At 41.8% G+C, this 22,200-nt stretch overlaps 1 protein-coding gene and 1 long non-coding RNA gene across 2 annotated transcripts in view; one reads left to right on the plus strand and one right to left on the minus strand.

The window, feature by feature from the left end:
- Nucleotides 1-20,301, plus strand: part of LOC126531340 (colorectal mutant cancer protein) — a 40,249-nt gene extending 19,948 nt beyond the window's left edge. The window contains exons 13-17 of the mRNA XM_055071109.2: nt 723-887; nt 3,879-3,893; nt 6,379-6,530; nt 7,597-7,699; nt 10,668-20,301. Of these exons, the coding sequence (XP_054927084.1) occupies nt 723-887; nt 3,879-3,893; nt 6,379-6,530; nt 7,597-7,699; nt 10,668-10,757 (525 nt within the window). The 3' untranslated portion in view covers nt 10,758-20,301. The remainder of the gene's footprint in view (nt 1-722; nt 888-3,878; nt 3,894-6,378; nt 6,531-7,596; nt 7,700-10,667) is intronic.
- On the minus strand, nt 829-22,119 carry LOC129385096 (uncharacterized). The gene is made up of 3 exons (XR_008612654.1): nt 21,853-22,119; nt 10,653-10,751; nt 829-907 (listed from the first exon to the last, which is right to left on the minus strand). It is a non-coding gene; the product is annotated as an uncharacterized lncRNA (long non-coding RNA).
- Nucleotides 22,120-22,200: the final 81 nt, after the last annotated feature.

A 22,200-nucleotide genomic window follows, 5' to 3' on the forward strand; every position in this document is an offset into this window, starting at 1 on the left:
CATAGGGCAGCCTTGTAGCATATCAAAAGATTGCTGTTGCACTTCATCACTAGATCGTCACCCTGTTTTAATGCTGCATTTTACTCGCAAATGCTTCCTTACAAGCTTTCTGCAGCCACAAGTGTTCCAGGAACCTCTGAAAGCTTCTTTTTTTTTTTTTTTTTTTTTTTAGTGCTGAAATGTATAAATCTTGCTTTACTGAAATATTTTATTTAACAAAGTTTCAGCTGAAAGTATGCCTTCACTATAATGAGGTTAAACTGAAAAGTCGCAATTGCATTTGGACACATGTATGACCAGAACAGATGTAGGAACAGGATACGTGAGCTAGTAGCCACAATAATGCAAGCAAGGCACTGACACTGTATTTTAATGTTGCCCATCAATATACAAAGCTGCCTGAATATTAGCTGTGGTCTTGTTTTGATTTTTTATACCTTACAAATGACCTCCTAACAGCTGTTCCTGGCTGCCTTGCATTCAGCCTTTGTGCCCTTAGGAGGTGGGAAGCTTGAATTATACATATGCTTTCCTTGGTTTAAGTGACTTCAGAATGTGTTGCAAACATAGTGGCCTAAAAAATATTCTGAGATTTGTTTTGGTAAAGTACACTTCTTAATTACCAGAGCTTGTATTAACACAAGTGAATGCGGCCGCAACATCAAATTAAATATCTTGTTTTTGGTAGTTTCAAAGAATGAGTCTGACGCCCTTGCTTGCAGGAGGAAAAGGCTGAGCTGAAGGCCCAAAATTACCTGCTGGAGAAGGAGAAGGCTGCACTGGAACTGCGAGCTGGCAGTTGGGAGGCCAGGGAACAGGCCTACCTGGTCTCCATTGAGCACATTAGAACACAGTTGGCTGATGTGCGGCCACCTCAGCAACCTCCAGCGAGACTGGCAAGTGATCCCTAAAAAAAAAAAAGTTTTATGTGTTAAAATTTTAATATAATTATGAGGCACACCACACCATACTGGGGGACTTGGGATTAATTTTGATCACTTGGGATTCTTTAATGTGCACCTATATCTAAGTAGTAGAGGAGAAATTTTGGCATTTTGCCCCCATAGAAATGCAGTCGCTTTGGCTGAGAATTGGACCTCCAACTTCAAGGAGGAGCTGGGGGGGGGCTGGCAAGTAATTCTGTATCATACCTGTGGCCGAAGCTTTTTAGCATGAGTGCGTTCTCCGGGTTGTTTCATTGGGGTTAACTAGAAGGTAAGACATTATCGGGATAAGAGAAAAAAAAATAAAGAAAGGCATCATGGATCAGAGAATGAAGAAGAGTCAGAGGGACACTGAAGAGAAACATAAATTGATTTGTGTAGTAAACTATGCTTCTGCAATGCCAGAAAAGTCACTCTTACCACAAGAGGAGGCTTGGTAAGTGAGAGAAAGGTGAAATAACAAAAGATGGGTGGTGATGACGCCTTGAAGGTCCCCACCCTGGTTCAGTGGGACAGTGTGAATTTTGACAGCATATACTCGAGCTTTGTTAGTTGTTCATCGGTAAAGATGGACCACATTGTATTCTAAAGGAGGACTGAACTAAGCAAGTTTTGAGAACTTTTACTGCAATACAACAGCTGAAATTATAAGAGAAAGTACTTGGAAATTTGTGATGTCACACTGATACCAGCGCTGGCATTTGGCACAAAATTCAGAAACTGGGAGTTAAGCCTTCATGTCCTTTTCTAGTAATCATCTAATGCAGTTATCAATTAACCTACAAATGTAGTAATCAATCAATGGAAAAAAAAATTGAGTTCTAGAAAAATATTTTATCTGCCTGGACTAATTTAATGCTTCTCTTTAGTGTTTCTGTAACATTTGAGAGGAGATTGAGAAGGAAGGAGTGGATTTGTATGGGATGCAGTAACAGGTGACTGCTAGTCAATGACCACAGGTTATCTGGTGCTCAAGTGATCACCATTAAAAGTGATTAACCAGATGAGTTCTATGGAAATACAAAGGTAGGAGGCAGATAAAGGGAAAGGAAAGTTGCCATCTGTGCCTGTTTAGCATGCCTGGCATACAAGGACCCATAGGTTACACCGTGCATTTTGAAGGCAGGCTGGTTCCCTGAAACCAGAGTGTTTGATAACTGCTGCTCTAGAAAAAGCCTGTCAGTTAACCCCTCTGAGGGTGGAATTTTTTAAAGCGGAAGCTTTACAGGCCATGAACTTGCGATTTCGCCGTGGCGGTGCTCCGAGGAGGCACATGACGCCATAATGTGCGCCTCGCCGCGGATATTTCTCTCTCTCTCTCTCATTCCCTAGTCACTACTGCGCATGCGCCACTAGTAGCACCGAGCCACAGGTGTTCCACTGCTGCGCAGCGCCGCGCCTTTCCGCCACCACCGTTTGGTATGACATCACACCGCGTCCCTCATCATTGCACACTCCTCCGCTCGCTTCGCCAGCTGCGTCGCATGCCTGATAACATGTCGGAGGATTGAAAAGGAGAGCTCACGTACGCCGCAACCACAGTTGAGGCGGCAGTATGGACGGCGACAATTCTGATAAGCAGGAGGAGGCCTGGAATCGACATCGGAACAAGATGAAGAGGAAACGAATCACCCAGGAAACAGACGAACAGCGCGCCAAACGGTTGGCTAAACGCCGCAACGTAGCTACACAACCAGACTAACCTGGACTTGCAATCAAGATTAACCAAGGCTAACCATGCTATGCCTTAGCTTTCGCTATGTATATCCTGGCATAGCCGAGCTAAGCTACTGCCAATTTTTTTTACTGTTGTCCTTGTGGTCAATTATTTTCATTGCAGTTTTCAGTTGTAGGAAATGATTGAAAACTCATGAATACAGTAAAAAATTTATTACCAGCAGTATTTTGTCTCAAAAAACGCTTTACATGCACCAACAGTACAGTGCAGTCCAATTATAATGATATAAAAAAAGAATGAAAAATCCTATCATTATTACCGTTATCGCTATATCTTGACTGGTATAAAAAAAGTTGACAAGCATACCTTTGTAGCTCTGAACCAAAATTTGCCAATATAATAGATATTATAGAAAGTAGGCTATGGAAAAGAAAAAGCGTTTATTTATGCTTCTCATCAACATGTCAAGCACTTGTCATGCTGAAATAGTAAAAAATAAGCACTTGCTTTCATGGAAGTTTCTGGTTTACAACCACAATGTGCGTCACGAAAACTAGCGGCAATCCTTTAGCATGCACAAAATCAATGAGCGACTCGATCACCAACAGTGCACTTTGCACGAAGATCAAGGCTTGAGTCAAAGACAGGCTATTGTTAATCTCGTCATCACTACCACTGCTGTTGTCGTCCCTTCTGTCGCTCAACACTGCCGTCTGTCGTGACAACAGTCAGCTCATCAAAGATCTCTTTGGAAAATGAGACAGCACTATCTGCACTCTGAAGCTCCTACATTGAAGCACCACCTGTTTCACCATCAGTAGTGACGTACTTCCAGAGCTCAGTAATTTCAGTGGCTTGCACCATGTCAGTTTCACGATCATGGAGGGTTTCGCTACGGCTCACAAAGCCCATCTTTCTGAAATGGTTTGTGGTAGAAAAGGGTCCAAACCCTTTTTCAATTGATCAACATGGCAACTGGTCCCAGCTTTCATGATCGCAACATTCCTAGTTTTCAGAATCGTCGATATCATCGACTGCACAAGCATACACCTCTTCGAGTCTTGAAAAATTTGCAGCTTCGCCCCAAGTGACAGCTTCCCACTTTGTTGGCATTATCTTCTACAAACTGGGCTGTCCGCTGCTTCAGGACTGCTTCTGAGGTGCAATTCCGTCCGCACTGAGAGATTGTAGAAAAAACGTGGGCGCCACCACGTGGCTTTGCTTTTTACTTCTTGTTTTTTTTTTTTTTTTTTTAGATCTCTCTCTCTGACGTGTATGGAGCACGATTGTGGGCGATGTGTGATGCGCACATGAAACGGCTGGTGCCATCTTGTGGTGCGCTACGCCAACTCGCGATGCTCTCCGTGGCTTTTGCAATCGGCATGTAGGTGGGATGCGCTATGCGGTAATCGCAGCAGATACCAACTCGCATAGGTAAACTTCTTGACTTGTTTCGGCATCGTTCGTTTAAGGGGAACACAGCATTGCAAATGTCAAGCCCAATTCATGGAAAACGCCATCCAGAAGGCAAAATTTTGATTGTGGCATCAGACATGTGGTCATAACATGTTGTTATATATGGTCTTTTCTCATAGCCCTAAAGCTTAAGTTGATACTTTTGACTCATCATTATAACCGATACATCATTACATGTGGTATCGTTATAAGTAATAATTGATCTATCATTATATGCAGTATCGTTATAAGTAGACTGCACTGTATACACGCAAACACACTATACGGCAAGAGATAGAGAAAAATGTCTACAGTAAAATTTATGGCTAAAGATATGTTGTTCCTAAAACATGTTTCATGCATGGTCAAGTATGTTCACTTGAAAATTCCTACTACTGTCCAAGAGGTAGAAAAGTATCTCTAGTAGTATTTCTTCATAGTATGGGACTCTTTGAAGTAGGGCTCAGTGCAGAGCACCTTGTCACAAGCAACAGACATGACTTGTGTGTCCTTTCTTTGCTTAGGCCACCTGCTTCTGGTCAAACACACATGGCACTTGCGCTGCATGCGGCTACCTAGGGCGAACAGAAAGCTACTGTAAAAGAACAATACCATCACCTCCATGCACGTCTTGGAGGTAGCAAACAAAGCACAAGCAACTGCGTGAGCGACCACATGAGCAAGCACCTATAGATAAACTAGTCGGGTTGTGCACCCTGGTTAGCGGAAATTTCATTTTAAATGAGTTTGTGCGACTCCATAGAGATGGCAGCACCTCTCAACAACCAGTGTTGTCGAATCGTGCGAAATACCAAACACAATATCGGTGCCATACATGTACGGCAAAAACCCTCAAAGGGTCCATTGTAGACCATTTACAAATTCTACATTGTGCCTGATTTTCTTTTTAGCGCATGTGCATTGCTAGTCTCACAAGCTGAGGTGTGTTTGGTACATCTGTACAGGCTCGGCTTTGTGTGAATATTCAATATTTTTGAATATTTGATTGAATATTATGCTATTTGAAATTCGCTTCCGCTTGAATTTCAGTAGCAGGAATTTTTTATTTATTTGAAACCAACTAATACACATATTTTTCTAGGTATAAGCTGAGCCCCAGATTACAACACCCCAGAAAGCAAAAAAAAAGAAAAAAAATCCTCGCATGTAACCTGCGAAAATAATTTCAGACAATGGCTGAATCTTTGTAAAAACAGTCACCATTCACCAGATGCACAAATTGTCCACATCATATGTTTGGCCAGCGGCTCTGCTCCCCGCATCTTTGGCTATGCTGATAGTAGAGAGCTTTGCCCTAAAAATGGCCGCGTTGCCATGAAACCACACTTAGAGCCAAAATTGTGCTGCCGTGAAGCCACACCTTAAGTCGAAATTCGTATGTAACTTGCAACCAAATCTCACTGTTCCATTTTTAAACATGTTTTATCTGTGCACTTGCAGAACGGTATGGGTTAAGGTCATGTGTATGGAGAGCATCAAGCTGAATTTTTGCAACACAGCATGAACTGCCAGCATGTCATGGTCAAGGTCACACTTCACAGAATCACGGCTACGCATGACAGCCGCATACGAAATGCTCTTGCGGCCTCAGTCACCATAAAATTTAAGTAAACTGAAGCACAACAGTGAGCAAGAGCCTGTAAACAAATTTTGTGTTCAGCTGGAGTTGTAATATAAATGTTGAATTTGCACTTTTGCACGAAGATATCTGAAGAACGACACTTTAAAATCAAACTGGCTTTGCAGATGAATCTGTGTCCTTTCCAACAAATACGGAACCAATTTTCTTAGATTAATCAATGTCTGGCTATTATGTCAAGGTTGTATGCAAATCCCATAAATATTTGAACCATTTGCTTCAAAATTATTCAACACTAATTACTATTTGCTTTGACTTCAGTTCGAACCAAAAAAATGTATAATTGTGCAAGCCTAGCACAGGCTGTTGCATCTAATCTAACTGTAGGATGGCTAAGGTAACGTAATGCTAGTGCCCAGTTGTCATTAACAGCTTGGGACTGTGATGAGCCAGGTTCCCAGTGTCATGTGGGAGGAAAAGAAAATTCTCACTCGATTCTGTTGCTGCATAAAAAAGAGGAAAATTTGGGAATGTAAGTTGAATGTGCCCACAGTATTCCATGCTTTAAGAAAGGAAAAGTAGTTGGAGCTTCGATGTTCCTACTCCCATTAGAGAGTCTCAGAGATGTGTGCAGTGTCAGGCAGAGTTGTGCCTTGATGCTGAGCTTGGCACCCCCCTTGCAGGAAGGCACCAGTCCGGAGATTCAGGAGCTGGCTGAATCCCAGAAGCGGGAGAAAAGCCTCAAGGCACGCGTCGATGAGCTTGTTGCCACGCTGGAGAAGATCACCAAGAATGCAGAGCTCCGCTCCCGGCAGTCGGCAGAATTCGTCGATGATCTCAAGAGGGCTAACAGGCAAGGCTTTTCTCCTCTATCTCTCTCATCTTTGTTTTGCCTTCCTCTCTGATCCTTTCTTGTTGAGACCACTCTTAAACCTTGTTATGCTACCTAAGGTACACCTAGCCAAGAACTTTATCAGTATAGGCTAGAACTGCCACCATATTGCACTTCTTGCTAAGTGCTCTCCATGTGGCAAAACCCAGCTGAACATTGCAGTTCAGTCTCCTGAGTGTAAAACCAAAGGTAAAAAAGCACTCTAACATAGCTTTAGTGCATTTCTTATGTTACCCGATGTATTTTTCATTGTACGATGTAGTTCAGCAATATTTCGGCAACTAGCCCAACTTGTTATCTTGGTCAGCTACCTGTCTCACTTAATTTCATTAAAACATTTGAAAATCCAGTTAAGTTTGAATAATTTCATGCAAACATAATTTATTTTGCTTTCACTGTCAATCATTATCAGCAACTTTTGCAGAAAATTTGGCTGTAGACCACGCACAGTAGAGTGATGAAAAATACTTGCAGCATAGAAGTCAGTGGCCATCTTATGGTTACACTCAGTGTGCGTACACCTGCCCACAAGTGTGAAAGCATTACTTTCTTCCCTGTCTAAACATCCAGACAATAATTAATGAGTGTATTATTACTACACTGCTGTGCATAAAGTGCACTGCTTCCTGTTCCAGACTCCACTCCCAAGTTGCCGGATAGATAGGTGTTCTACTAGTATTGCATTTCAATGATTCTTCTGGACAAATGTGCATAGTGCGTTCTGTGCTGATTACTAATGAGCCTTTGCAATAGTTCATGAGTCCTGATGTCCATATATAGAACAATGCCACATTTTTGGAGGCTGACTCACTAGTAGCCTAAAAGCTTAAGATTCGGATAGACCTATTTTGTGCAAGGCAGCCGACAACAATAGAGCACTATTGATGTTGCATTTGCTTGTCATCTAGTTGCAATTTTTTTGTTATTGTTACTTGTTCCTTCACTTTTCCTTCCTTTAGAGCGGAAGTGCCGCCCAGCGATTTGCAAGTACATCTTCAAGCATTTCATTATGCTCTTTCACTTGTAGCGCCCTGGTATCAGCATTTGAAAAAGTCAAAAAGAAAAATATGGCCAAGCTCAGGAAGGTGGAACTGCAAATGGCGGCCATGTCTGAACGACATAACTCACAGGTATGTGTTCTTTATTAGTGCAGTATGGCTATTCGCAGTATGTGCTTTTGCTCACCAGACCCAACATTTGAAACCATAGACATACCTCTAAGCAGTCAATGAGCTTTGATGCTTTTTGGAATTTCAGTTCTTCATACTTTTGCTCAGACTGGCGATTTACAAAGAGTGCTCTCCACTTGAGACTTGCTTAAAGGGGCCCAGAACCACCCATCGGACTTGGTGAAATAACATTGTCCACGGGTAGCATTCCGCGGGTAGCATACGCGGCTGTGAACATCTCAGCCAAGTTTTGCTATCGTAGGCGGTGTGTGGAGCTCGCAAGCTGATCGCGAAGTCACCTTTCTCTCAAACGTTCTGTTTTTTTTCTACAGATGGCCCTCTCTTCTAAACGCACTATTTCGTCATCCCCTTAGACAGCTGCTATTGGCCGATAGCTGACATCAAGCTGGGGTCGGCTACATGGCATAGATACCGCGGCCATTGTGGGGTGCTGCCACGAGTCCACTGGCTAAGTGCATTGCGGCTTGATGAGGACAACTGTGTTTGGCTTATGTTTAGCGCGACGTAGCCACCAAAGGCGGAAGTCGTGGTGTCCTTTTTAACATCCAAAATGAAATTTGAACTGCGTGCCTTGGTGACATTTAGGAGGGGGAGTGTTGTGGGCACGCCCCACTTCGCCGTAGCCTTTGCTGTGAAAGGCATCGAAGAAGGAACGGGAGCACATCGGAGGCAGTGTTTGATTTCCAATAATTGCGCTTCTGCTGAATGTATTGAAGTACTTCTTGCAGCAAAGTATTTCTGAAATAGCCTATTTACACTTAAAATGCCTTTCTCCACTTAAAAAGTGGTTTAGAGCCCCTTTAATGCTTTGAGGGTCTCTTGTGTTGCAGGCCTCGTCCAGTTCCATGCGCCATGTGCTTGTATTACTTGGCTGCTTGAGGCGCTCCTTGCGAAATTAATTGGCAGTCGCATTGGACATATTTCTGACATAATTTTAGTGGCATTACAAGACATTGGTACATCCATCCTACATTGTGTCATGCAACTGCCGCGAATAAATCAGCGTCGATTCGTCACCACGCCATGACTTTACTTGCCAGCGCCTGATGAAGCAGCGCCAATTAGGCCTTATGGCCTGGGAAGTGTGACCATGATGAAAATAACAGGCTGCAAGCCGTCGCAGAATGTTTGCCGCTAATATGTTCGCACGGGTGGCTTACCAGTGGTTGTTCCTGAGATAACGCGTGCAGGTTAGATTCACGACTGTTGAAGTGATGTAAAGTTCGTCACCGCATATCCAATGCGATCTGCTTACCTGTTGGCAGCTAATCTGCCCCATCTTCTCACGTGCTTTCGCATTTTCCAAATAGCGCAGTGCTTTTGTTGCTGTTCCTTCTGTTCATGTCTTGTTATTTCGATTGATCCTGTCGACCCGGCCGAGACTTGTACTGACAGAGGTGGCACCGGCTGACGCGGTGCCGCTCTGTGGACTGCGGTGTTGAGGCGGTGTGTGTGCGCGATCCCCGCATTGGGCCAACATCAGGGAGCGCTCGCAGTACCAAACACCAATACTGTGTCAGCCGGGGCAGCATGTCTGTAGCATGCTCTGTGCTCCTCTTTTGCATTTGGCGTAGCAACTGAATGGGTTGCTTTAGGATGCAAGAATTTTCCAGTGAAAGCTGTACCCTGAATCCAAATATTAAACTTGTTAAATTAGCCTTTGCTGATTAATTAGCTGCTATTTACCGCTCCAGAATTACCTTGGTGGCAGGTGAGGACTAATGAATGAGCAGCACAGGTCTCATAATCATAAATTCTACCAGCTCAGAGCTTGGCGAAAGTTAGCTGGGATGCTCTGTATAAGCGAATATTTATTTCTTGAAATCGACCCAACAGTGTACAATGCCTGACAAAGCACGAACAAGCCTGAACAGGCACAGTTTTCTCATTTTTATAAATATTAATGTTGCTGCCAAAAGCAGTAACAATGTGAAAAGTTCTCACTTGTGTCGTCAATGTATCTTCAAATGTAGTGCTTTTAATACTGGGTTTGAGTAAAATCTGATGAAAGTGTGAATGGGGCTGTGTTCGCGTGAAATATAATGTGCAGTGTACACAAATGGCCGCCTGGGCCAGGTAAACAGCTTCCTACTTTATATTATATGCCAATAATCAAATAAGAAAAAGCGCACGTAAATCGAAAGACATCATATCAAATATAGATTAATTGATTGACTCACTTTCCATATATTTAGGTGTCGAGGCACACCATACTTTTGTAAAAAAAACAAGAGGCAGCTATGTTTTCCAGTAGAAGCAGCTTCCTTTGCTAGTTACTGTATATCCTGTAGTTAAAGGTATGCGCTCCGAGGTCGTGGATGAGGGTTTGATGCCCGCATTATTATTATTATTATTATTATTATTATTATTATTATTATTATTATTAGTTGCGCTACTAGGGGGTGTATTTAGAGTTGTGGGCCTTCCGTCATTTCAGTGCGCCAGGATGTCTCAGCTGGGGCTCAGAGAGACGAGTGTGAGGTGACAGACATTGACAGGACTAAGCATTGAACAGTACTTCAAGTGCCACTGCTTCAGTCTGGCTAGTGCCCATGCTGTTTTCATCAACCAAAGGTGCTATGTTGCTTAGCATGTCTCTAATATCGCCACGGATTGCCCCCTGGCATCTGGCTCAACATATTGGAGAACTTTGTACCTGAGATCAAGAAATAATACCCTCTAACAAACAGACACCAATCTCTGCTGAGCATCCCGGCTCAGAGAAAATTGCCAAGATATAGCATCTTCATACAAACAATTTTCAGTGAAATGAACCATGCACTCATGCTCTAGTCCCTCTAGCCCCTCGGTTCCCCTTATTCTTCTCACTCAAAATAAGTTGCGTTAAGCATTAGCCCTTTTTACTTTCTTTTTTCACGCTAAAGATGCTTACTTTGTTCTTCTGCAGGTGCAAATGTTGAAGCAGCGAATAGCGATGCTTGAAGGCTCCGGTCTACGCCATGCCTTGCCTCTCTCAGGAAGTGAGACATCTCTATAAGGTGGTACACAGATGAAGTTCAGAAGGATGAGTTGTTGGTCATTGAAGTATCCTAGCTTCTTGTTCAGTTAGTTTCTGAAGTGTTTGTCTTAGCCATGCCTACATGACTCCATGCAGTTCCTCTGTGTACTCATATTGGTGCCGTATATATACATATAAACACCCAATGAAGTTCCTCTTTTGCCTGTTTGTTTGCGGTTTCCTCAATAATGACTATAGGCGTGTTACTGTGTAATGTTGCGTGAGAAGAGAGGCATTGTACAGAAGTCCCTGTCTTGAGTGTGCACTTGTCCAGTGTGTAAAGTATGGTCACATGACATTGCAGGTGGTTAACAGCAGTGCTTGTGAAAATTTATGACAAACATCTTGTTGCTTCTGTATGCAATCAAGAACCATTTGCCCGAGAAGTGTGTGTGATATGAGGTCTACTGGTCTACTTAAATTTGTTTCCCAGAACAAGAAAAAAAGCTGCAGAGCGTGGCCGCCAACCTCAATGTACCACTTTATGTGGGAGCAGTTGGCTGTTTTAGAAGGAATACTGTGCAAGTAGCACAGGTTATCGAGCGACAGTTTGTTAGCGGAGGTCAGTTCTGCCCACTTTATCCTTAAGTTAGCTGTTTATGACCCATACTCGGAACACTTGTCTACTACCTGCATACCCGTGTGAGCAATATGGCAGGGGACACACAAAGCCGCAGTCAGGAGACCATAGCAGCTAGACATCTACACCAAATGCACAATGGGAAAGCTACTTAGTATGTATGCACATGGCAATTTTGAATCCACATGTTACAAGTTACTCTTGCTTAAAACAGCTTTGGTGCTCCCTGCCGTACCACTCATGAGTGTATATACAGCACCCATATCAGCTGCTGTGTGTGTGTCTTGGATCTATTGCACATTGGATCTTGGTCTGTGTCTGCCTGTTGAATCTGAAATCTAATCAGCTAGTTGTGGCTGTATTCATAATGGCAACAAGACCTTAAAGAGTTGATAGAATTACATTTAGTAACTGACTGACCATGTTTAATTCATTATCATTAGAGCCTGATTGATATTCTGCTTTTTGTTTAGAGGGAAATTCAGTGGGTTGTGTTTGAGGAAATTTGAGCTTCCTTCTTTTTTTTTTTGACCTAGTGAAGGTGCCTTTCATAAACACAGTTTGCTTGCATGTGACATTGGAAGTGCCACATGAGTTTGACTTGCGATCTCATATACTTTTGTTATGCTGCAGCTGAAGACCAAATTTAATTTTTATGTTATTTTTGTTGTTTTCTCAGCATTGTATTTCTGTCGTGGATGTACTGGTTGAGTAAGTACATTTCCTTAGTATCTACACCGGTGTGTACAATATCCTTCTGAAGGCTTAATTCATCCGACTTGTCTTCGTGAGCGCCTTTAATAGCTAGGTACAATTGTTTGTAAGCATGGGTACAAGCCGTAGTGAAGCATCAATGGCATTTGGTGAAATGTCTATGCATGCATTAGAAACTTTTCCAAAGGCATTTACTGCATTAAATGCAGAATAGTCAGGGTTTGTAAGGCGTTTAGTCCAACCCAAACCACATTTCAAGTTTGCCACTGAAAAGTAGCCAGTTAGTCATCTGCCTCCACCCTCTTGTGTTCTGTTGATGTGGGACCAGCCTTTATTGAATCTCACAGCTGCTTAGAGCAATCAGTATCCTTGAACACTGTTCAAAGAAGGAAGTTGCTAGACTGTGCCTTGGTCGAGGCTGCTAATAATTTACCCTGTGTACCTAGTCATTAGGACAGCTTGTCACAGCTACCTAATAATCCAGTCATACAAGGCACTTTTGATTGCAGTCGAGTCTGATTTGAATCAAATTTCTCGATTGTGATTGGCTCCCTTTTGTAAGATGAGAAGCTAAACAATTGCGACCAAGAAATTTGATCATGATGCAATTGATACTGCCCCATTTTACCAGGATATAACTTACCTTACTCAGCTGCGCCTAGTGAATTTTTTTTTTTCTTTCTAACTCGTAGCAGCATTAAAACTCTGTGAGTGACCTGCAAGACTGCAGACTTACCAGGGTACAATGAGGTAAACAAATATCCGGTAATGTAGCAAGTTCACAAAGTGCGTTCAGTGAATGTGTGTGTGATTTATCTCCATTTTGCATTTATTCACTACAAGATTGACGGGACTGCCCGGTGTTTTCATAAGCAGTCCTGGTTCTCACATGCATTGTGTGCTCACACATGCCAAAGAGCAAACAGTAATTTCTTCACACTTGTTTTTTCTTACCAGGGGCACTGAACTTAACTCTCTGAACATGAAGCTTAGGCCCATATAAACCAGCGGCCAGTAGCCTGAATGGTAGATGCAATTTGGTGGATCGCTTCATTCGGAATTGACGTAGTAACATGTTTGCACAACTACAGCTTGAGATCTCTTATTGTTTGTGCGTAACCAGCCTGAGGAAGCTCCTCACATTATATTTTCGAATCGTGCTTTGAATACATAATACAATATCTCCCGCTCAACTCCCCACCTGCACTTTCGCACCTCAAAACGCGGTGAGCTTTAGCCACCAGACAACTAGGTGATCATTGGCAGGAGGTGGAAATCTTCACAGTGAGAGCATATCACAGGGAAACAGCAAAATGTGGTCCAACTACACCGAGGAAGTATATCTAGGGACTTTCAGACCAATAGGCTCATTTCACTAGAGCAATGCTTGTCCATGCAGCCTCACTAAGCAAATGGCAACTGCTGTGGTGCACAAATATCTGACTTCTCTGTGCAGTACATCATACTCTCTTTAGAAAATCATATAACAGCACAGCTGGAAAACTGTCATCGCATAGCCCACATGTAGCCCATTGCTGGCATGGATTGCAATGATTCCTCACTACATTATGCTAAAAGAAGACCACATTCTAAGTTCACAAACAGGGCTACCTGGTCACATTGTATTCACATAAGTATGGTATCCACACACTGTTCTTAAGAGCCTCAGCCACAGCAAGGCAGTTCTAGAAAGTGGAAGTTAGGGCAGGGGGAAAAAAAATGCAAAAATCTCGCCAAAGAAAGTGTATAGCATCCTGCATTGATTCCTCTGCATGGCATCCACCATCATGCTGGGTTTAGGCTTTATCACCATGAACATATCAATCATTTCCATAACAAATGCTGACAAGCTTCTTGTCCCTTTCACAAGTTTAGTGCAATTGCATGCCAGATTTTGATATGGTTATCCTACTTATTGCCTTCCGTGTGACTAAGTAATCCCTGATTTAATATGTGGGCAGTAGCGTTAACAAAAAAAAATTCATAAAAGGAATGTTTGCTGTCCACCGGCTTGAAGCAGAAGGCTACAAGTGTGACAAACTCAGATCCTTGGAGTGGAAACTTTGCAAATGTGTAAAAGAATTCTCATTATGGTTTGAGAATTGAACCTAGGATTGTCAACAACCTAGGACAAAGAAATCACTGTACTGTGTGAGCTAATCACAGATTAGTGCAAGGTTGAATTAATCGGCAACTCAAAATGCTGCAAGTAGGATTGTTTGACTAGTGAAATCTTTAATTTGGATACAAATGCTAGAAAATGTTGAGCTTAAGTATTGAACTGCATACTGAACATATCCTTATTTATAAATGTAGAAATGTGCTACTTTAAATCACGGCTACCCTTTTCCATGCCAAGCTTGCAGGCTCTGATAAACATAGTCTGAAAATGTATTTAGGACCTGATGTGGTGAAATTGTGGCCAAGGCATGCTTAGAATGATTGTGTGTTTAGTTTGTAGCCTGCAGTAGCCGCTTTTTGAATGGCAAATTCAAGTACACTCTATGCAACACCAATAGCCAAAATTGATCTGAAGTTGTTTGCTGGGAAGTAGCTTGTAAGCATGATGACTTGTCCTTGTGCATAAAATATTAGTGTTGTGGTTGTTATTGCTTTTTATTATGTCTAAGTGAGTGAAAACTGTCATGTGTCATTTTGATTAGGTGTTTCAACATAATGTGGCGTGTGATTTGCGCTGGCAAGGTCCCAAGTGTGTCCATTCCAGGACATCTGGCACAACGCACGCATAAACTTGGCACCTTGCCAGCTAGTATTATTGTATACTACAAGGCTCTGCTGTTGAACCTCTTACATGTATTTTAAGAATACCTACATTGCTTCAAAGGAGATATGACACAGATATAACAAGTTATCAGACATGGTGAAGTAAATCTAAAATTTGATTGGCCATGCTTTATTTCAGTGAATATTCTCCTGCTATAACGAAACCAAAAAATGTGTGATCCAACATAATGTCGGTTATAGCAAAGTAAATTTTTGTTTGCACATGACTAATATTATGTGTTCTGGTTACAAGAGTGCAAAAACAACTTGGTAAGAGCAGCTTGAAGTAGCCCATTCTGGATGCGGGTGTACGTTTCGGCCAACTGCTTGGCATGGTTAAGCCACAGCTGGCAAGCCGACGGGCAAATCACATGTTGTCACACAGTTACACGGTTGTGTATTAACGATGGTGCAAAGTGCATGTATGCAATATAGCATTGATCCCAAGCAAAAAAACGAAAGAGAAAAAAAAAACATCTGCAAGAGACACTTTGCTGGCCCATTAGAGGGATCAATCCCACTTGCGTCTTCTTCACATAGACTTGATTTGTCTTGCAGATATCAGTGTGTACTCTTATAACAAATATTGCATATAATGAGGTTCAACTACATTAGCGTGTTTTAGCATATCATAGCTGCTCTAAGAATATTGATACTGTTTCTACCAGCTGCCAGCCTTTACATATGCTAAGTCAAATCTTGTATGTACAGCGGGACTTAGCTAGGATGCACAAAAGCTGGCATGTGGTCAAAGTAGTAGTAGTAACAATACAGTGGTAGCGGTATGTTAAAATGCATTTGCCTTAGTGAAATGCCATTATTTCCATTATTTTGCCTGTCAAATGCAATTTCACATTGAGTGCACATGGTATTTTTCAATCATGTTAAAGGGACACAAAAGAGAAACACCAAATCAGTTTAGATTGATAAAGTATTGTTGAAGGGCTCTACTTTCATTAATTTCATGTTAATTGATGAAAAGCTTATTTTTAAATTTCACTCCAAGGCAAGTACATCAGTTTGACATGACAAATTACAAAGCGTTTTTTTTTTTGCATTTTGGTCATGGTGCAGTAAATAGTCATGAAACATCATAAGTTCAGTCTTTGGCTCTTTTAGAATACACATAGCCCATTTGTAGTGGTAAAGATTTAACTATGCCTAAGCAGACGGCATCAAAATCCAGAATGTCATGGCATTTCAAGGCGGTGTTGCCATCGGTCTTTCAGTTTTTTTCTTTTTTTCATCTTTTTTGGCTTACCAAGCATATCCTCACAGTAAAAGTGTCTTTTTTGGTAATGTTCAAGGGTAATTTACCAATTGAGCTCAAATTGTTTTGTCTCTTTAGTGCCCCTTTAACTTAAGGCAAAGCGCAAAATAGCACATAAGACAACAGAAGGGAACAAAGAGACAGCACTACTAACAACTGAACTTTATTGCACATGGTTACCCCATATATACCATAGTACAACAGGAAGAAAAAAAGCCACTGTCGCAACATAGGCAAAATATCCACCATAGGCCGCTACTGCGAAAGGAACAAGGGTTTATGGTCACAACATTGTGTTCAGCTGGATGACCAGTCTTTACCAGATTATTGACATTGTTCGAATGTTCCCGTAAGTGATCATTGAGGCACCTTCCCATCTGATCAATGTATGCTTTCCTGCAGTCTAAAGGAATACAGTACACCACTCCTTCTATGCACGAAACAAACTCTTCTCAGTGTCATGGCGTCTCTTTGTAGTATTGTTAACTTTCGCGCACAAACCAAACAATTTCAAAGGGGCTGAAAAGATGATGTCAATGCCAATACGATTCCCAATTTTCTTCAGATTATGGCTAGCTTGGTGCACGTACAGCATGACCACCACGTTTCTGCCTCTGCCTTGTTGGGCAGCGGAATGCAGGTGATCATCTTGTTTTCTTAGCAGGCTGCCAGCCACTGCAGTCAGCAGTTGCCAGGCGTAGCCAGTTGCACTTAGGCGTGAAACTTGGCTTTCGAAGCATTTTTAAAACAAAGGTTAATGATGCCCCGCTTACCTAGTTTGGAATGTGCTGATAAAATGGTAGAATGGCTTTCTTCCCTTGGGGCTCATAGCACCAATACACACGACTGTTCGAGAAAACAAGTGTAAGATCTAAAAACCTAATGGAACCATTAGTAGGCTCTTCACATGACAAAATAAGAGGTTGGAAGAACTCGCAAGAAACTGAACAGGAGACATGGCAGAAGCCAAGCATTCATCGTCACATTGTAGAAACACTACATAATCATCGACATACCTAAATACTTTTGCTACCTCTGATCCTTTCAAGCTAGTGCACAGGATCATATCATAATGAGCGAGAACTGGATCACTTAAGAGAGGCGCGAGGCAAGAACCAATGCATACGCCTTCTCTGTAGAAATGTTGAGTCACTTTCAAAGAAGAAAATCTTGTTCCTATCGCGGTAGCGGCCTATGGTGGATGATTTTATCGAAAAGAAATCTATGTTGCAACGATGGCTTTTTTTTCATCCTGTGGGTATATATGGGGTAACCACGTGCAATAAAATTCAGTGGTTAGTAGAGCTGTGTCTTCATTCCCTTCTGCTCAGTGTGCTATTTTGTGCTTTGCCTCAAAATATGCAGTACCAACTAGCCAACCAGTCTGTTCTCTTGTCCCTTTAAGCTAACCTGTCATTCCTTCACATTTGAAAAGGGTATTTCCCGGCACTGTATGGTGAAGGTTTATGTGAAGTTCGTTAGCACAAGCACATTTATCTTACTGGCCGAATTGAGATATGCATCAAGTACGGAAATCTTTCATGCTCTTGTCATTGTCATTTGCGCACCCCATTATAGCCCTAGCCTAGTGCAATTTTTTTTTTAACATCCAGGAGAGCAGCTCTGGCATGTGTTCTTTTATTTATTTTCTTGCTATGTGATTGTCTCTGTACAAGCCTGGTTTTACCATTCCAGGCCCTTTTTCATGTCTGTAACAGTTTTCTTATAGTGATTTCGGTTCCATAGTTTTGTACGTGAATGAGTGCCTCTGCAACTTACATCTGGCCTCTCAACAGGGTTATTTAGTGTAACATATTGATTATAAGTGGCATAGGAAATAATTGCATTTGTACAACACTTGTATACCCTAATCATACCCTAATTGACGTGAGGGTAGTCTTAGTAAAGGAATGACCTTCACCAGGTTATGCATCGAATATACTTTTACATGTGTGGTCACAATATTGAATCGAACATAGTGTTTTTTTGTATGCTTATTCTTGCTTTCTTTCTGTTGATTTGAGATGGAGCTGCGCCATTGCTTACTTTTTTGTGCCTTGAACAAGAAAAATTTTTTATGCTCTGCTGCTAGGATATGCTACTGCATATATTGCTGCCTGTCTAATAGTTGCAATATCGTATCTGATGGCTCCGCGTTTTGAGCCATTTAGGAAAATGCAATCACCATCAGCGCTTGCTACACAACTCTAGGGGTACATATTATACTCCCTAGACTTGAACCAACTCACCCCGCAACATATTCTACTTGCTAAACAATGTTATACATGGTGTACACAGAAAAGTATGCAAGAGAAAATGTGTACACACCTACCCTCCCAATCCTTCTTAATCCGTGCAAGGTTTGTAGCTTTTGGAGGCAATTTAAGGGTTGTGTAACTATAGTGTGGGTGTTCCCATAGGCTGTGACATTTTGTACTTTCTTCTTATCATGTAACCAAGGTGACTTTCACTGTTCATATTGTTTACCTCACAAAGAATCTTTGTTAATGCATACGTTGTGGCTTGTTGCCTTGCCAGAGGAGTCTGGACCTATCATTGTACAAGAAGTTCTTACAGGATATGTCAGTGCTGCTGTGTCATTTCTTTTGTATTATCTGCCATATAGTGCCAGCCAGCTTTGCTGATTTTGGGTCTGGGGTACTGCACAATCTCACCCTTAAGAGCTGTGTATATTAAATGCATGCGAGGGCATTAAGAATGCATGTTTTGCTGTAACCATGTGCTATTAGGCAAAGTTTCCTACAAAAATTACTAAACCGAACTGCGGCAGCTCCAAGTATGGCATTTCAGCCAGGATGGGAATGGTGGGCTAGTACCTATGTGGATTTGCCTGAGCTTCATCCTTCTGACTTCAGATGTCTTTTGTGACTTTGCAAATTGTTCAACAAAATATTGCGTTATGAATCCCACTGCTCACAGTGATTATGTATGTGCACCGAGTCTTGTTGCCTTCTGCATTTAGAAAAATAAGATTGCTTCGAAATTTAGGCCAATAATGGTAGATGAAGCATAGTAAGCAAAGCCACAAGAATGTCTGAAGCCACAGGCATGAAGATGAAACAAATCCATGTAGTACTAACCATGGCAGCGGAATGATAGCATTGCCAGAGTTCCTGCTTGCAATTTTACTAGCAAACTCTATGCTATTAGAACACTCTGGACGGTCATGCCATGTAGCCTTCAATGTTGGTTGCTTTTGTTGCGTGCACTATATTACAGAATGTTGATGACCTTCCCTGTGGGAAACCTGTTTTAAGCAAGTATGCGTGTCATGAATTCTATACCTGTATACATAGTTAATTACTGACAGTGTATGTAGTACTGTTCTGCCTGTATGCAATGGGCATAATGACATGCAATAGATTCAGCATATGTGGCAGCTATCTATGCACCTCTCAGAGAGGTTTTCTTTCTCTATATTAAGTCAAACATTTGACAGCATGGGTGCTAATGGCGAGATACCTGACTACAAATGCACCATATCAACAACTGAGTCATTATTGTTTGTTTTGTTTCCTCTCACTTTTCTTTTTTTTAACAGCTAAGTATATATACTTATGCAACAATTCTTTCTACCTTCAGCATTATTTTATTCTGACGTATATTTAAATGTGTACAAGTTTACTCACTGCCGTGCTTTATTTCTCTTAAGTAGAATATTTTTCCGACCTTTACCTGCAATTAGCATTTACATGCAGATAGTAGCTTTCTCAAATTCCAGTGGATGCCATGCAAAAGTTGTCATCTTCAAATTAGCGTTCCAAATTGCTGTGGAATTTAAGTCAGTACAAAATATAGACTCAGATTCCAGTACAGGTAACAATTTTTTATTCGTATTGCGTTCTGCACTAATGCTGAGTAGCTTTTCGTCAGGGTTGTAGGTTTGTTGCAGGTTGCAGGTAGATATGTGTGTACCATGTATACACAACCAAAGATATGTGTAAGAATGCACAGTTTGTAGCTTTCTACTGTCTTTTTATGGCAGGTTCACGATCGAAATATTCTTGATTTTTTAAACTTGAGGTGCCTACTTTACAAGGCGCATTTCATTATTACTGTTGTACTTTGCTATGTTCATTTTCTTAAGGGGGCCATGCTGGCATCACATATTTACAGGTGTCTTTTGTTTTAATAAAGTCAGTGCTTTATCTCTCTGTCGTGATTGTTGCTGCACAGCTTATGCTGCTGCGATAAGTGCTTTGTTGGCCTCAATTTTATTCATGCAAGAACTTCTTCTTTTCTGGAATAAATGTATATTTAGTTATTTGCCTCTTAGCAATCAGAGCGTAGAAATGACCAGTGCTAACAAAGATTGCAGGACTTCTGTTCCGGCAGGCAGACAACAAAAAAGAAGAAGGGGGGGAGGGGGACAGGCATAAGAGAAAACCGGATGAATATATACTTTCTACAGTGCAGTGGTGTTTATAAGTTTCAACACTTACTGCATTGATGGCATTTTTGTGCAGCAGGCTCTTCGAATAGGCTCGGCTCATCTTATTAGAATTTAGGCTTAAACAAAATTCATGAATTCATGGCAAAAGTAAACAAGGATGCCTGAAGTGGCTGGCTTATAGAATTTTGCCCAACAGAGTTTGGCTTAAAGGCAGTCTTCTGTACCTTGTTTACTTTTGTAACCTGTTGAAATTGTAGCTCCCCTCAGTCAGCTGTAGTAATGTAAAACCGCCTATGTCTTCGGACAGCACACATGGATCTAAAACACACATGTCGCAGGTCACCTATGCACATTAGTAAGTAAAAGCAAAGGAGTGTGTTCCTGAAGCATGTAGGAAACTAGCAATAAGCACAATGACACGTTTGAACTTGCGCAGCCGCTTCTTCATGTCGTTAGACAGCAAACACAATGAATGCAAGTCCAACATGTATATTTTCAGCGTCAAACTGTCTGACGTTGGTACTTTTCTTTTTCTTCTGCTGAACGTTAACTACATACCATGAAGTTTCCATTCCACTCTGTAACCAAGAGCTGAACTTTTCAGCTGTGCTGTCGTGCACAGCATAAAAGGGACCCCACGCTGCTGCGTGATCCCACGCAGAAAATACGACGCAAGTGCATGCATTTCTTGTGGTTTGCCATTTTATACGCAAGACACAGAAGAAAAGACAGCAGTGCAAGTGTTCATTCTGCCTGTCTACCCACGCTCTATACTAATAAAAAGTATTGCCCAACATATTCACTTAGGAATGCAGACGATAAAAAATACTAAAAAGATTTTGCGCCATGAACAACACGCACAAGAAAGACGACACCACGGGCGCGCCCGTGGTGTCGTCTTTCTTGTACGTGTTGTTCATGGCGCAAAATCTTTTTAGTATGCAAGATCACCAACTAGCCCAGCAGTTAACTCGTCTAAAGATAAAACACTTTACTAGTTGAAGCTTAAACTGAGCGCGTCTTTTAGGTGAGCATATCTTACTTGCGGGCGGCAATATATACTAAACTCCAACTGTCGTTCTGACAGTTTGAACGAACAAAATCGTTGTGTGTCACATGGAAAAACCGGCAGAAAGAGTGTCCCATGGGAACACTAACATGCTGCTGTTTGCATGCGCTCTTGTAACACTTCAGTGTGTGATCGAGTGATAGGTTGTACTATCGGGTAGATCATTTTCATAATGCAAGAGGCAGGCAGTACAGAGTTACATCTGCAAATCTCGAGTGGTTAAGAAAAGCATGTCCAGCTTACGCGTGATGGCGTCCTGCAACCACGTCTTCTTAGCATGGAGTCTCGCAGTTCTGAAGGTCGGCAAACAGACCAGGTAAGCGTAGATTCATGTTTTTCATGTTTTTTCGGTAAGTAAACGAAGCTGTGTAGTAGCAGACTCGCAGTCTCATCTCTTCGAGAAATTTGAAACTGCTAAAAGTAAGATTTTGAGCGAGATATACGTTAAAAGCGCGATGGTTGAGAATGACATCGCTCCCAAATCTAAACCGAAACCATGACTACTGTCAGCTGTTCTGGCTTAGACTCGATCTGACTCGACTTTGGGATCGCGACCGGCTTTTTTGTAGTCCACAATTAAATGGCCGCGTC

Source organism: Dermacentor andersoni, chromosome 5, assembly GCF_023375885.2.
Source record: "Dermacentor andersoni chromosome 5, qqDerAnde1_hic_scaffold, whole genome shotgun sequence".
NCBI classification, from domain to species: Eukaryota; Metazoa; Arthropoda; class Arachnida; order Ixodida; family Ixodidae; genus Dermacentor; species Dermacentor andersoni.